The following is a 13,030-nucleotide window of genomic DNA, read 5'->3' on the forward strand; positions in this document are numbered from 1 at the left end:
TTCATCATAACAACAGACGCAAGTGACGGGCTGGGGAGCCCACTACCTCAACCAGTCGGCGCAGTGGCTATGGAACAAGGAGGAGCATTCTCACAACATAAATTTGCGGGAACTCCGCGCAATTCACCAAGCACTACTAGCATTCCAGGAGATCATCCAAGGCACTGACGTATTCGTAAAGACCGACAATACGACGGCAAAGGTGTATGTAAACAAGCAATGGGGGACCAGGTCCAGGTCACTTCACCAGGAGGCTGTCCTTCTGCTGTCCTGGGCAGAGAGCAACCTTCCTTCCCTGATGGCACACCATGTCAAGGAAGAGCTGAACCTGGTTGCAGACTGGTTAAGCTGGGCTGACATCCAACTGGGGGAGTGGGCTCTAAATCCATCAGTTTTCACCCAGATAACAGAGAAGATGGGCATGCCCGAGGTAGACCTCTTCATGACTCCGAAGAATGTGCAATTACCAGCATTTATGACTAGATTTCCATGCAGGGAGGCGATGGCAGTGGATGCCCTATCTAGTCCATGGCCAGACGCTCTCCTTTATACGTATCCTCTGACACCTCTGTTGGCCAGAGTCCTGCAATGGATGTGTCTTCGAGCAAGAGTACTCCTAGTGGCAGCATTCTGGCCCAGGAGACCCTGGTTTCCAGAGCTCCTCCATCTGGCGGTGGAGCCACCTTGGGAGTTGCCTCAGATCCCGGACCTGCTCCATCCCAAGGGTCCAGTTTTACACCCGGATCCATGTTGGCTTCGGCTCACCGTTTGGAAACTGAGCGGTGAGTCCTCAGCCAACATATCAACTCGGAGGGAGTTCTCAGCACTATGCTGGTGTCGTGAAGTCGATCGACAAAGAGAATTTATCAATATACATGGCGAGCACTCCTTCGCTGGATGTCATGCAACTCTGTTCCGAAGGGCACGGCTAAGTTATGTCATCTCCTGCTCTTCTTACAAGAAGGGTTCAAGAAGTGACTATGTCCAAATACCCTGAAACGGCAGGCGTTGCCGTTGGTGGAGTTGCTCTCAGCAGAAAAGGGCAAAATATCTCAGTCACATCCTCACCAGCGTAGGTTCTTATGAGGTGCCTCGCTGATGTCACCTCCAGCAGTGCATAGATTACCCTCTTGGGAACTACATACTGTCCTCAAGGCATTGCACGCTCACTCTTTTGAACCTTTGGCAGCTATTCTGATCAGGGTCTTATCGTTTAAATTGGACTTTTTGGGGGGCCATCACTTCTGCAAGGCTCATCTCGGAGCTGCAGGCACTGTCTGTAAAACAAGTCATATTGTATATTTCAGAAAGAGGCCGTCAGGCTCATTCCAGACCCCTTCATGAGGCCAAAGGTGGCGTCCCGCTTCCACCTATTGCAAGATGTGTTCCTACCTTCAGTCTGCCCCAAACCCGTCCATCCTATGGACCAGAAATGGCACAAGTTGGACGTTAAGTGATGTCTTAAGGTCTATATTAGACGCTCAGCCTCATTCAGATTGTCAGACGCTCTGTTTGCATTCCATGGGGGTCCCAGATTCCTTGACCACTATTGCAACGTGGATTATAGTGTGTATATCGATGGCCTACGAGGTTCAGAAGTTGAGGCCACCAACGCATCTCTCTGCACATTCTACTAGAGCAGCAGCGTCAGTGGCGTTTTCCACTAATGCACCGGTTGAAGAGATCTGCAAGGCGGCCACCTGGGTGTCGCCTTCCACTTTCACCAAACTTTACAAGATCGAGGATTTTGTGACTGCCCGGGCAACCTTTGGCAGTTGGGTCTTGCAACAAGTTCTTCCTCGCTAGTAGACCAGAGTGCTCCCACCCAAGTTGGACAGCTGTGGTATGTCCCATGAGATGTCCCTGGCCTCAGCAACCGAGAACGGAGCATTGGTTTCACTTACCGTGAAGGCTTCTTCTGGTTGCTGGGGCCAGGGACATCTCAGCCCACCCAGTTGTGATTTTGTGCTCTGGTCTACTTCTGTTGAACTGGTGGGGACTGACATTTAGTTCTACAGTTGGTTGCTACACTCTGTTATTCTGGAATGTTTAAACCTGTTTATTCTGACCTGCTATTTTCTACTGTTTTGTATTGCCTTTGTCCTCTTATGTCTCGGCCCGAAAGAACTGGGGCAGGGTTATCCCCCTCAAGCTCTAGTGGGTGTGGCTTAGTTTTAAAACTATTTACTTTCTGTCCTGCCTGGAGCTCTTGAGAGAGGATAACCCATGAGATGTCACTGGCCCCAGCAACCAGAAGAAGCCTTCACGGTAAGTGAAACCAATGCTCCGTTCCCAAACAGGAGCAATCTGCATGGCATAGCTTGTAAGAACGAACAGTGGGGCTGTTTGTTATGGACAGCATGGTGGAGGGGCAGGTAAGACCTGCCTCCCTCCACTTACAGCACTCCCCGTCCCCGGGAAACATTTTGGCTGGGGGAACTGGAATCTTTCGGCAGCTTGAATTAGAGGTGCTGGAACTATTCAAGCACATCCCTAGTTATTAGTTAATGTCAAAGTAGTAGGGTATGATTGGCTTGTGGTCCATCAATAATTAGATCAATCTTGACAATTTATGGTTCAAGGCATTTCATGAGACAAAATAGCTACATTTCCTTTTTTCTTCAGCAAGGCTCTGATATAAGCTCTATTGAAGAAGTGAGTACAATTAAAATAAGTTAGTGTGTGTGTGTTCCACAGTCTCTTTAATATGCTGTTTAAAATTTCCCCCCCAATCTTACTGCATACATTAAGAATAATTCTGATGACTTTTTCTCTCAGACATGGGAGCCATTTATTCAGTATAACATATCACGGGGTCTGGTACCTCATCCAAGATTTGATTTTTCTTTGTAAAGAAATTGCGTGCAGGTTGCTCTGTGTAGATAGTAGGAACACTAACTTTGTTAATACTATCAACTTTTTTAGTTTTGCAGTCATTTATCTTTTTGTGTGGGATAAGGCGGGGGGGGGAGATGTTGGCGGAAAGAATTCAGGTGGATATATATAGACTGTAAGGAGAATCATTGTAATTGCTTTGTTTTACTATTTTTTACTACTTCGTCTTCTTTATTTTCTTATGTCTCTTTGTATTTCTGATAAAACAATAGAAAATTTCCAATCATAAGAGAAAGCTTCCTTGGCTTGTTAACACGGATTGTGTATACCAAGAACAATTTAAAAGCAGACTTGCATACTATTTTTGTATGGATATTTACATGATAGATTCAATTGTTTTAAAACATACTTGGTCTAGCTACTTCAGGATCTTGGTTGAACAGTTTGAAGTACAACTGCAACAGTACAGGCAACAGATTGAAGAACTGGAAAATCATCTTGCCACCCAGGCAAACAATTCACATATAACTCCACAAGGTTAGTGCTTTCATACATTCCTGTAATTGCTTCATTGGTACCTTAGATGCAGAGAAATTGGTTAAGATCCAGGAAAGGGACTTGTGCATCCAGGAGAAAGCTGTCACTGAAGAGGTATTGGCTACTCTCGCACTTCTTTTGCTCCTACAGTTGTGCTGGGGCTCAAAAGCCGTTTAGTGTGATACCACAGACATGACCTTGCTGCAGAGATTAGTGGTGACCATAATCTTCTGTGGACCTCTGTACTCCTATTAATCCAGGGTGAAGGCTGATGAAGTATAAAGTCAAATATATACATGTAACTGGGGTTACTCTGTAGCAAATCTTCCAGTCTGAGTGTGCAGTTAGGATTTTACTATTACTTCAGTTAAGCAGCTACTCATGACTACAGTGAGGGATTTGTAGTATACTTCTGAACTAAATAAAATGATGGCTTTGAGAACGAAACCTCTTGCATTAGAAAGAAATACTGTTTTGTGAGCCTAACGAGAGGGGAAATTTCCACTCATTTTCCCCATTGTGTGCACTAAATTCAGCACATGCAACATTAGCCTGGATGTCAGCCAGTGAGCTGCTGATAAAGCACCAAAAGTATTGTCTCTCTCTTGGGCTGTCTTTGCAGTGAATAGTTTGACAATCTCACAGTGCTCTCCGCCACCCTCCCCCCCCCCCCCCGCCCGCCCCCATAGTAGGATAGCTGGACACAAATTACATGGTCACAATGATACTAGTATTGGCATGAATAGAATTTATATTACAATGGGTCTTCTCAAATCTTCATGTCTTACAGATTTATCTATGGCTATGCAGAAAATCTATCAGACATTTGTAGCTCTTGCTGCACAACTGCAATCAATACATGAAAATGTGAAGGTACATCATATTTCCAGATGTGTTCATAGGTTTCATAATCAGTAAAATTTGACATGAATAACTGTCAGTGTGTTGAATCCTTTGCATTGTCTTCATGATTTCTTTATAGAAGCATGTTGAAGGCCTGGTGCTGTCTCTAATGAAAGCCTGATTCTTTTTGCTTTCTGTGTTAGAAAATGAGCTTGGCTTACCTCTTCTCCTGCCTTTAAAAGGGAATAGGCTACTGATACGTTCCTTGAGAGGTTTTTAAGCTAGGAGTTTATGAGACCAGTTAACCTTTATAATCCTCTTCTGTGTTAGTGTGTGTTTCAAAGGCCATAACAGGTGTTTAGGTCGTTGGTTTTATAGGGTAAGATAGCTGTTCACTTGCCAAATTCATGATGAAGTTTTTGTTCCATCTGGAACCAGCTTAAAAGAGGTACTGTTTCTTTTTAGCTGTCTTTGATACCTTATGAAAGGTGTTCCATATGCCAGATGTTTTCTGTAACAGACTTTAATAACTGGAGTATTTGAAAATAGACTCATCCTTAAAGCAGAGCTTTATCTGCTTACGTATAAGACTAGCACATCTATATAGTAGGTTTAGATATGCAACCCCCGCCCCCTTGGCCATGTTAGGATGGCATCCATATTTCTTTATTTCTTTTGGGGGGTAAAATCTATTATCTTTTGCTTATGCTCCAGCACATTCTGCTGCTGTATTTAAGTAAGGTATTCCCTGTGACTTCCTCAAGGGCAACCCTAGTTGGCTTAGCCATCCTGAGTATATGAACAAGTAGGGTATAATATTTTCAATAATTAGTGCAATCCTGTACATTTTTACTCAGAAGTAAATCCCACTGGGACATACACTGACATAAGTGTGCATAAGATTACAGGATTAATCTAGTAGTCCGGAACCCTAGATCTCTTCTTTAAATTCTCTATTAACTTCCTTGGCACTATGTAGTCCAGCTTATAAGATGCTACCATAGCTGTTGAAATGATGAACTAAAATAGCATTTTTTGACTCTCTCTTCAGATGCTCAAAGACCAATATCTTGGTTACAGAAAAACCTTTCTGGGTGATGCTGTGGATGTATTTGAGGCCAGGCGAGCAGAAGCGAAGAAATGGCAGACTGCTCCACGTGTTACAACTGGACCAACTCCTTTCAGCAACATACCAAATGCAGCAGCCGTTGCCATGGCTGCAACACTTACACAGCAGCAACAGCCTGCTACAGGTCTGAGTGCATTCAAGTTATAGCTTTTAGTGTTTAAAAAAAAAAGTAAACTTGTATGATGTTTTATATACGGTCTTCCTTTTGTGTTGGAAATCTAAAACTTGTGAGTAACAGTTTATCAAAACATAGGTAATAGAAAATGCGGGGTAGACTTAGCAATAATTATACACTCAGTATTTAATCTTGTGATTTTACTTGTAACAGCTTGTTTACTGTATTACTCAACCCCTTGAAATGTGAGTCTTTGTCACCTCTGAATATGCATAGGATAACAACATCTTTCCAGAATTAAGATACTAGTATGTAAAATTTTCTAATTAGTTGAGGAAATGTAATTCAAAATTTGTTTATTTCCTTGTGTAAACCTATAGATGGTTGTGGTGTTTTTTTTAACATGCACTTTGTAATTTGAAGTATCTCTAAAGGTGGTAGAAATAAGGGCCATTAGTTCTTTTGACATCTTCAGAAGGAAGTGCTAAAAGTAGTTGCTGAAACCTGGAATTGTGAATAGACAGAAGGATCAAAGATTTTCTGGTGGTGACCACTGGGAAGTAAGCATCGGTAGAAATTAAGCAACTGAAGGGAGAGATGTTGACCTCCACTTTAAAAATACTTGTTTTTATTAGTGATCACAGGCCAAACTAGGTGCCTAATGTTAGATGCTAAGTGGCCACTTCTCTTAAGGTGCCTACTTTCCAAAGAGTGTTCAGGACCTGCAGGTCACATTAGGAAGAAACTTGGAAGCTAGGCCACTTTGGTGCTTAAGCATGAGTCAGAGCCCAACTTGAGGCTCCCAGTTTGGAAAATATTGAAGAGTTTTAAACTGTAGTAGGCTGGGAAGAAATATTCTCTTTTCTACAGTACCAAGAATCTCTTTGGCTCTTTCTACCCCTCTCAGCCTCACACTTGTGTTGGTGGTGCTTGGAAAAAAGCAACATAGTATGTACCCACAATAATGTACTGCCTAGAGAGCCATTAACTGAGGTACTGCTATTAAGTAATGGGACCTACAGGGTATTTCCAGCTTTGACCTATACTAGGTGTTGGCAGCTGAATCCTATAACAGAGGAGTCCAAATAGTTAGAATATAGCAAGAAAGAAAGGACTCATGCATTCTTCTAGTCCATTGTAGCAACATAACTTAATCTGCCACATTTTAAATAAAGATGTATACCTTTTTTTATAAGCATAATCAAGTATGTGACAAATAACCTCATTTGAATGCATTTTACAGTTTTTGTACAGAGAGAGGAACAAGTTTGTTGCTCTCAGCTGCCAGATTTTCCCAAAGTGATAAAAGTAATTCTGCATAATGCATTAGCAAGTAAGAGAGCAGCACTTTACCTGAAGCCTTGTCTGTCAGTGGGAACTTGGCTTTGCTAAGTACCCTTTATTAGAAGTAAACCCCATTCATTTCAGTGGAATTTTTACCCCATAATTACGTGGTGGTGGTGAATTGCTGCCAGTGGGGTTGAATCCGTTGAACAATGAACAAAGTGGAAACAGTTTCTCATTCTGTCCCGCAAACACTTGCACAAGTATTGGTAGAAGGACTTTAATCCGATTGTGGTTCTCATGCTTGTGCAAGTGAGAAAACGTGTTTAGATTTAGTTTCACACTCTTCTTGTGCTGTGCTGTAGCACAAAGTGTGACACAGCTCTTCTGTGTGTGCAAGGCACTATCTGCATGTGGAAAGGCACATTTTGGATCCAATCCTTTAACATTTTCCTAGTGCAGAGGCAGGAGGGTAGTTAAACTAATTCTGCTTATGAATTTATGCCATCACTGGAAACTTTATTAGGTTACAACATTGAAAAAATGTTGTTGCCTAATAGAAAATGGTGAAGAGGCGGTATTAATTTGGTGTAATAGCGCATGTGAAATTGTTTAGTTGTAGATACTGGACAGCATCAAGACTAAGTTAATCCTAAGTCCCATTGAAATTAATAGGACTTAATCATAACTAACTGAACTTTGTTTCAGTGGGACTTAGTCATGACTAGTTTAGATGCTGGCCACTGTGTATATCAAGTGTCAACCAAGTTGCCAGTTAGAGGGCCATAGCTTGAGTTTATAGCATATTCTTTGCATGCCAGATTCAGGCAACTCCAGATTAAAGGATCTTTGGTAGAAGGGCTGGGAAAGACCTGTACTGGAGAGCATTGCCAGTCAGAGTAGACAATACGGGGCTAAATAGACCAATGGCCTGACGTGTGTAGGCAGTGGTTATGTTATGGCCTTCAGCCCATCTTTAATTTTGTTTAAGCCACCAAAGAAGACCCAGGAGAGGTCACAAAAAGTTATTACCTATTCTATGAGAAGCATCCTTCTGTTTTTTGTTCTAAAGAACAATGTACTGTAGCTTGATGTTAAGAGGTGTGGTTTGGTATATGTGGAAATTCCTGTTTATTGGATAGGGCAGTTTTCCTAGAGTAGAAAAGTATCTTTATCTGAAGTATGTCAAGAGGCCATTGTTTAAAAAACAAAACTCATTCAGAAGTCAGATATTCGGTGTTACTATAACAACTTAAGAGTTTTGCCAGCTCTAGAACATTTTCTTAAGTGTGAACCAAAAGAAACAGTTAAATGGCTAGGAATAATGGTGCTTGCTTGCACAACTAGAGTTATAATGAATGCAGATTGTATTAAACCTGCTTAACCAGGTTTGGTTAATTTGAATTAAAGTACTACTTTTTATTATCTCCCTTGCTTTTCCTACTTTGATGGCTGTGCCATCAGAATTTTTAAAAAGTAAAAATAGTTTAGCGTAATAAGCTGTAGGCCTATGTTGCTACTGATCAAGCAATCAAAATTTGGTTGGCTTACTTATAAAGCACCTTGCTTTGCTCTGCTCTAAAGCCTTCTAGCACTTAAAGCTTTATTGACCTTTGACCTTGCCGAGGGTACCATTTAAAAATATTTCTATCAGAACAAATACCTGTCCAAGTGAAGACACTAAATTGGACCTTTCGGCTGTGCTGTTTCTGTGGTTAAAATGCAGTGTCCACACAAATGAATTTAAACAAGGGTTAAGTCTGTGGAAATAGACTTGCCAGATATCTGGTTAGACTTAGACAATTTAGGTTTCCACCTTTGTTTTCACTACAGGAAGACTTGAGTAATGATATCTGGGAAAACTAGTAGAAAACTTTGCTAATATTTACCCTAATTGGACTCTTAATAGTGGGTCTTTATTAAGCTAAAACTGCTCAATAGGGAGAAATAGAGATCTTAAATAGATTGTTGCAGGTAAATTATAACTTATGTGATTCATACCTGTTATCCAAAGGTGACAATGTTTACTTACATGCTTGGCATGGACGATCTCTAGCATTATCTAAATTATGTAGACATACCCAACTTTTAAATGAGAAGTTTTCGGTATTCTGGTACAGAAGGTTGTCTGCTTTAAGTATGAAATCCTGTTTCTTGAATATAGATCTGTCTTGAACTACTTTAGAGAGCATGCTCAAATGCAAGCTTGGCTTGGAGGACTGTGGTGTCATCAGAGGTCTTCCACCAACAGTGCCTCCTCTTAAGATGGAAAATTGAGACACTCCCTTTTAAAAGAGAACACTGGACACTTTTTTTTGTTAGAACCCTAACTGACTTTGTACTGGAAACTTTTAAAGGAGCTGCTAGCTAGAGAGTATATTAATTTGTTTACATCCAGTTTTTAATCTGTAAATGCAATGCTTATTCTATAAACAGAGTCTTTATTTGGTGTATAGTGCATACTGAGAATGCGAATAGAACCTCGACTTGCCAAATAAGTGCTAGTGCAAGTTCATGGCTCTAGTTGCCCTTTGTAACAGCTGAATGCTACCTTGACTAGAACAACCTCATTTTTGCATTGGATCACCTAAGGTATGGAGATGTTCCTTGTGAGAGACCTAATGCAAAACAGTGCCTTTTGCTTGATTTATTTGGCTATCCGTTTAATTAGCAGTTGTGAGAACTCGAACCTCAAGTATTTATATATTTACAAGGCCAGAAGGGGACCATGAACACTGTCTGACCTATACAACACAACCTACAATTTATCACTAAGGTTTCCTTTGTTTGTTTGTTTTTAAACCCTGCAGTTGTGGCAGATGAGTGCTAAATACTGTAACACCATATTTGGGCTAAAGAAACTTGAAAATCCTTAATAGAGGAGATAATATTCAGAAAGAAAACCAAGAACTTAAAGATTTCAGTGATTTTTGTTAAACGCCTATTGGTAGATACATTGATCCACTCTGTACTATTAAGTTTGGGGTTCATATGGGTCAACTAGGCTGCCATTTTTAGGAGGCAGTTCAGTAGTGCTACTACCCATTCTCCACTCTGGCTGAGTGTTTTCGAGAGCAACACTTGTTGGGTTGTGCCTTTTGGCCTGCATCATGGCAGGAATATATACAAATATGAAGAGGTAGGCACAGTATTCGAACTTGACAAATCTTTCAAGTTTAATTAATGCACTGATTGCTGTGCTTAAAGATAGGAATTCAGATTGTACTGTGAAAACTGTCAGGTAGCTTTTATAAGCTTCTAGATTAACCTCCAGGTCTTTTGTTATGACTTATTTATAATGACAAGCTAGTAAGTAGGGTTGCCCCCGCCCCACCCCACCCCACCCCACACACAGAAAAATGAAATAAGGCTATAAATTTGATCTTGGTGTACTAAAAAATGGGTTTGGCAGTGTGCATATATAGGGAAACCACTGTCTCTCTCCAGTCTTCTAAATGATGATAAAAACTTCTGAATCTGAAACTTTTGAATGTATTGGGTAAGGTACACAATTGTGCCTTTCTGTAAATGTTTATTTAAACAGGCAAAAATTGTTGTAAATGTAGCAAAGTTCTAACAACTCAGTAACTATCATTTTTGTGTGAACCAGTTTGAATTGTCATGTTACTGTATAATTGACTTGCTCTAAAATGAACAATAAATTTAATAAAACACAGTGATTGTCTTGTTTTTTATCCACTGGTTTTGTTTGGGTTTTTTAAAAAAAAAAACTGGATAAAATACTTAAACGAGTATTTAATACCAGACATTGGTAACATGATGATTTTACTCATGTTAGTATTGAACTTTTTTTTTTTTAAAGAACTGTAACTGCTTGTAGGACATCCAAATATAATCCAATCAAGGAACAGAAATTCTAACTTGCAGATGACATGCTGAGTTGTCCATTCTATGGTCTTATGCATTGGCATAATTTGCTAGATTTACCAGTAGCTTCATCTTATATTGCGTTCCTTATGTTAGACATATCAATTTCAACACTAAGGTAGTTTGGGGAGGAATTCTAATGACAGTCCGGGTGCTTTAGAAAGCATTTGTTAAGCTGTGATGTTTTTACTTTTTTTAATGAAAGGGGGTTTACATAACGGATCTCTGTTGCGAAAGAGTAAGGCAAGTTTTGTTTTCATTTTTTTTTATACCAGGGCCACAACCATCTCTGGGAGTTAGTTTTGGAACGCCATTCGGTTCAGGTATTGGCACTGGCTTGCAATCAAGTGGCTTAGGCTCTTCAAGCCTTGGAGGTACACTTTAATTTTTCTAATGTTTCACTGAATTACTATAAAGCACGTCCTGCATTGAACTTGGCAGTGCACTTTACTAGAACTTCTAAATTCTTACATGTTTTATGCCAAATACACAAGACCACGCACCTGTATTCCATATTAATTAATCTGAAATCACTTCTGGTCTCTGGTTTCATCTTCACAACCTCCAACTTGGGTTAGAAGACCCACTACAACTCATTACATTGTGCAAGACCCACTACAACACATTGAGAAAGTAACAAAGTATATCCTCATACCACTCTTACACCATTTTGCCTGTGAATGGTAAAGGATATTAAAGACTTAGCTCACTACCCAACCATTATTTGTGATCACCACCAACCCCCTCTCTTCCCTCCAATCCTTTTCTGGCACACAGGCAGAAGGCTTAGGAGAGAAGCGGGTCTTCTGTCATTTTCACTGGGATATGGAGTCTGTAAGAAACAATGGGGACCCTCCTACTTCTCAGAAAGGATTCCTGCTGTTTCTTACCTTCTCAAAGGTGGCAGTGGAAATGAGACCTCTGGTGGGTCGATCTTTGTGGTGCTGGGTATCCTGCCCACCAGATAGCTGGAGGCTGGTAAGTGGTGCTGCCTGGTTAAAGGGTTAATCTGCATTACTTAGGGATGATTATTTGCTTAAAGTATTTTTAGTTTCACATTTTTATGAGCATATAGATAAGCTTTATAAGTTTATATCTATCTTCATCCTAGAGGGCAGGATGTAATTGAGCACTAAATTAGTGCTTGATTTCCATTATGTTCGCATACGGCTGCATCAGTTTTGTGTGTGAGGGGTGTGCGTTCTGGCACCTATTATGGGAAGTAGCTGCTGTGGTCCACACTTCATCTCAAGTCCCATTGTTAATATGCGTACTGGGGTGGGTGGGGGAGTAATTAGCACTAACTTTCACAAGATGCCTTGGACAAGCATGAGGAGGATTATTCCTCTTTCAAATGATGCATTGCTATGATGGCTACTCTGAGTAGTCACAGCATTTCACTGTGTCAAATGTCTATTGCATTGAAATGCTTATTTGCAAATTGGCAAGGTGCAGCATGTCTCTTGGGGGGAAAACAGCTACTGCCTTTTCCTGTTCTTAAAAACGAACTGTGGGTAGTGTGTGCATAAATAAATCCTAGCTTGTGGGTCTGTATAGGACATTCATGGACAAATAGGGACAAATGTTAAATGGTGGGAGATGCCGTGACCATAGCTCAGTGGTGGAACACATGCTTGGCATGCAGAAGGTCCCAGACTCTATCCCTGGCAGCTCTTGATAAAACAAGGAAAGGCCCCCGCCTGAAATCCTGGATTGCTGCTGCCACTCATTGTACATAATACTGAGCTGGACAGATGAATGGTCTGATTCTGTATAAGACACCATCCACATATATGGTGCTTTCTAGCGTAGTCAGAATAAACTAGAGTAGCAAACACTGAAGTCATAGGATATTGCAGAGAGTTAAATCTTGCATAGGCTGCAGGATATTCACTTGCCATTTGTGTTTTGTTTGAATAATGATATCATGCTTGAAGGCCACAAAAAAGTATTTAGTATAGCAGAGGAGCCATAGGTTTCCTGCCCTTTCTCTGGTTTGTAAGAGAGGTCACTTGCCTCTCCAAACCAATGCACATGCCAGATATATTCTCCAGTATCTACACATGCTCTCTTCCCCAGTGGAGTTTCCATAAATTGAAGGTCAAGTTGGACTGCAGTTTCCTGCATTATTAATGTTCCCATTCCTCTGTTATCATAAGCCACCTTCTTTATGTGGGTGGCATATGTCTGCTTGTAGCTTCTTGCCAGGTGAGTGCTGTTTAAGGCAGTTTGAAGTAGGAATGGGATGTTCCACCCATTTTATTCCTCTGAATCGGTGCTGGGAGCCCAGTATGCACATCTTCCTTTCCAGCTATGTTTGCAAAAGTTGTGTGTTCTCAAGGGAGGATACATTCCTACACATGCTTGCTTGGAAATAAATCTTCTGAAATTATAGGATT

At 40.8% G+C, this 13,030-nt stretch overlaps 1 protein-coding gene across 3 annotated transcripts in view; it reads left to right on the plus strand.

Moving 5' to 3' along the window:
- Positions 1-13,030, plus strand: part of NUP58 (nucleoporin 58) — a 49,427-nt gene that overhangs the window by 20,337 nt on the left and 16,060 nt on the right. For all 3 annotated transcript variants that reach the window (XM_053304331.1, XM_053304332.1, XM_053304330.1), the window contains exons 11-14: positions 3,254-3,372; positions 4,163-4,245; positions 5,267-5,468; positions 10,907-11,005. In XM_053304331.1, coding sequence (XP_053160306.1) covers positions 3,254-3,372; positions 4,163-4,245; positions 5,267-5,468; positions 10,907-11,005 — 503 coding nt within the window. The remainder of the gene's footprint in view (positions 1-3,253; positions 3,373-4,162; positions 4,246-5,266; positions 5,469-10,906; positions 11,006-13,030) is intronic.

The sequence above is a fragment of the Hemicordylus capensis genome, chromosome 3 (genome assembly GCF_027244095.1).
Source record: "Hemicordylus capensis ecotype Gifberg chromosome 3, rHemCap1.1.pri, whole genome shotgun sequence".
NCBI lineage: Eukaryota > Metazoa > Chordata > Lepidosauria > Squamata > Cordylidae > Hemicordylus > Hemicordylus capensis.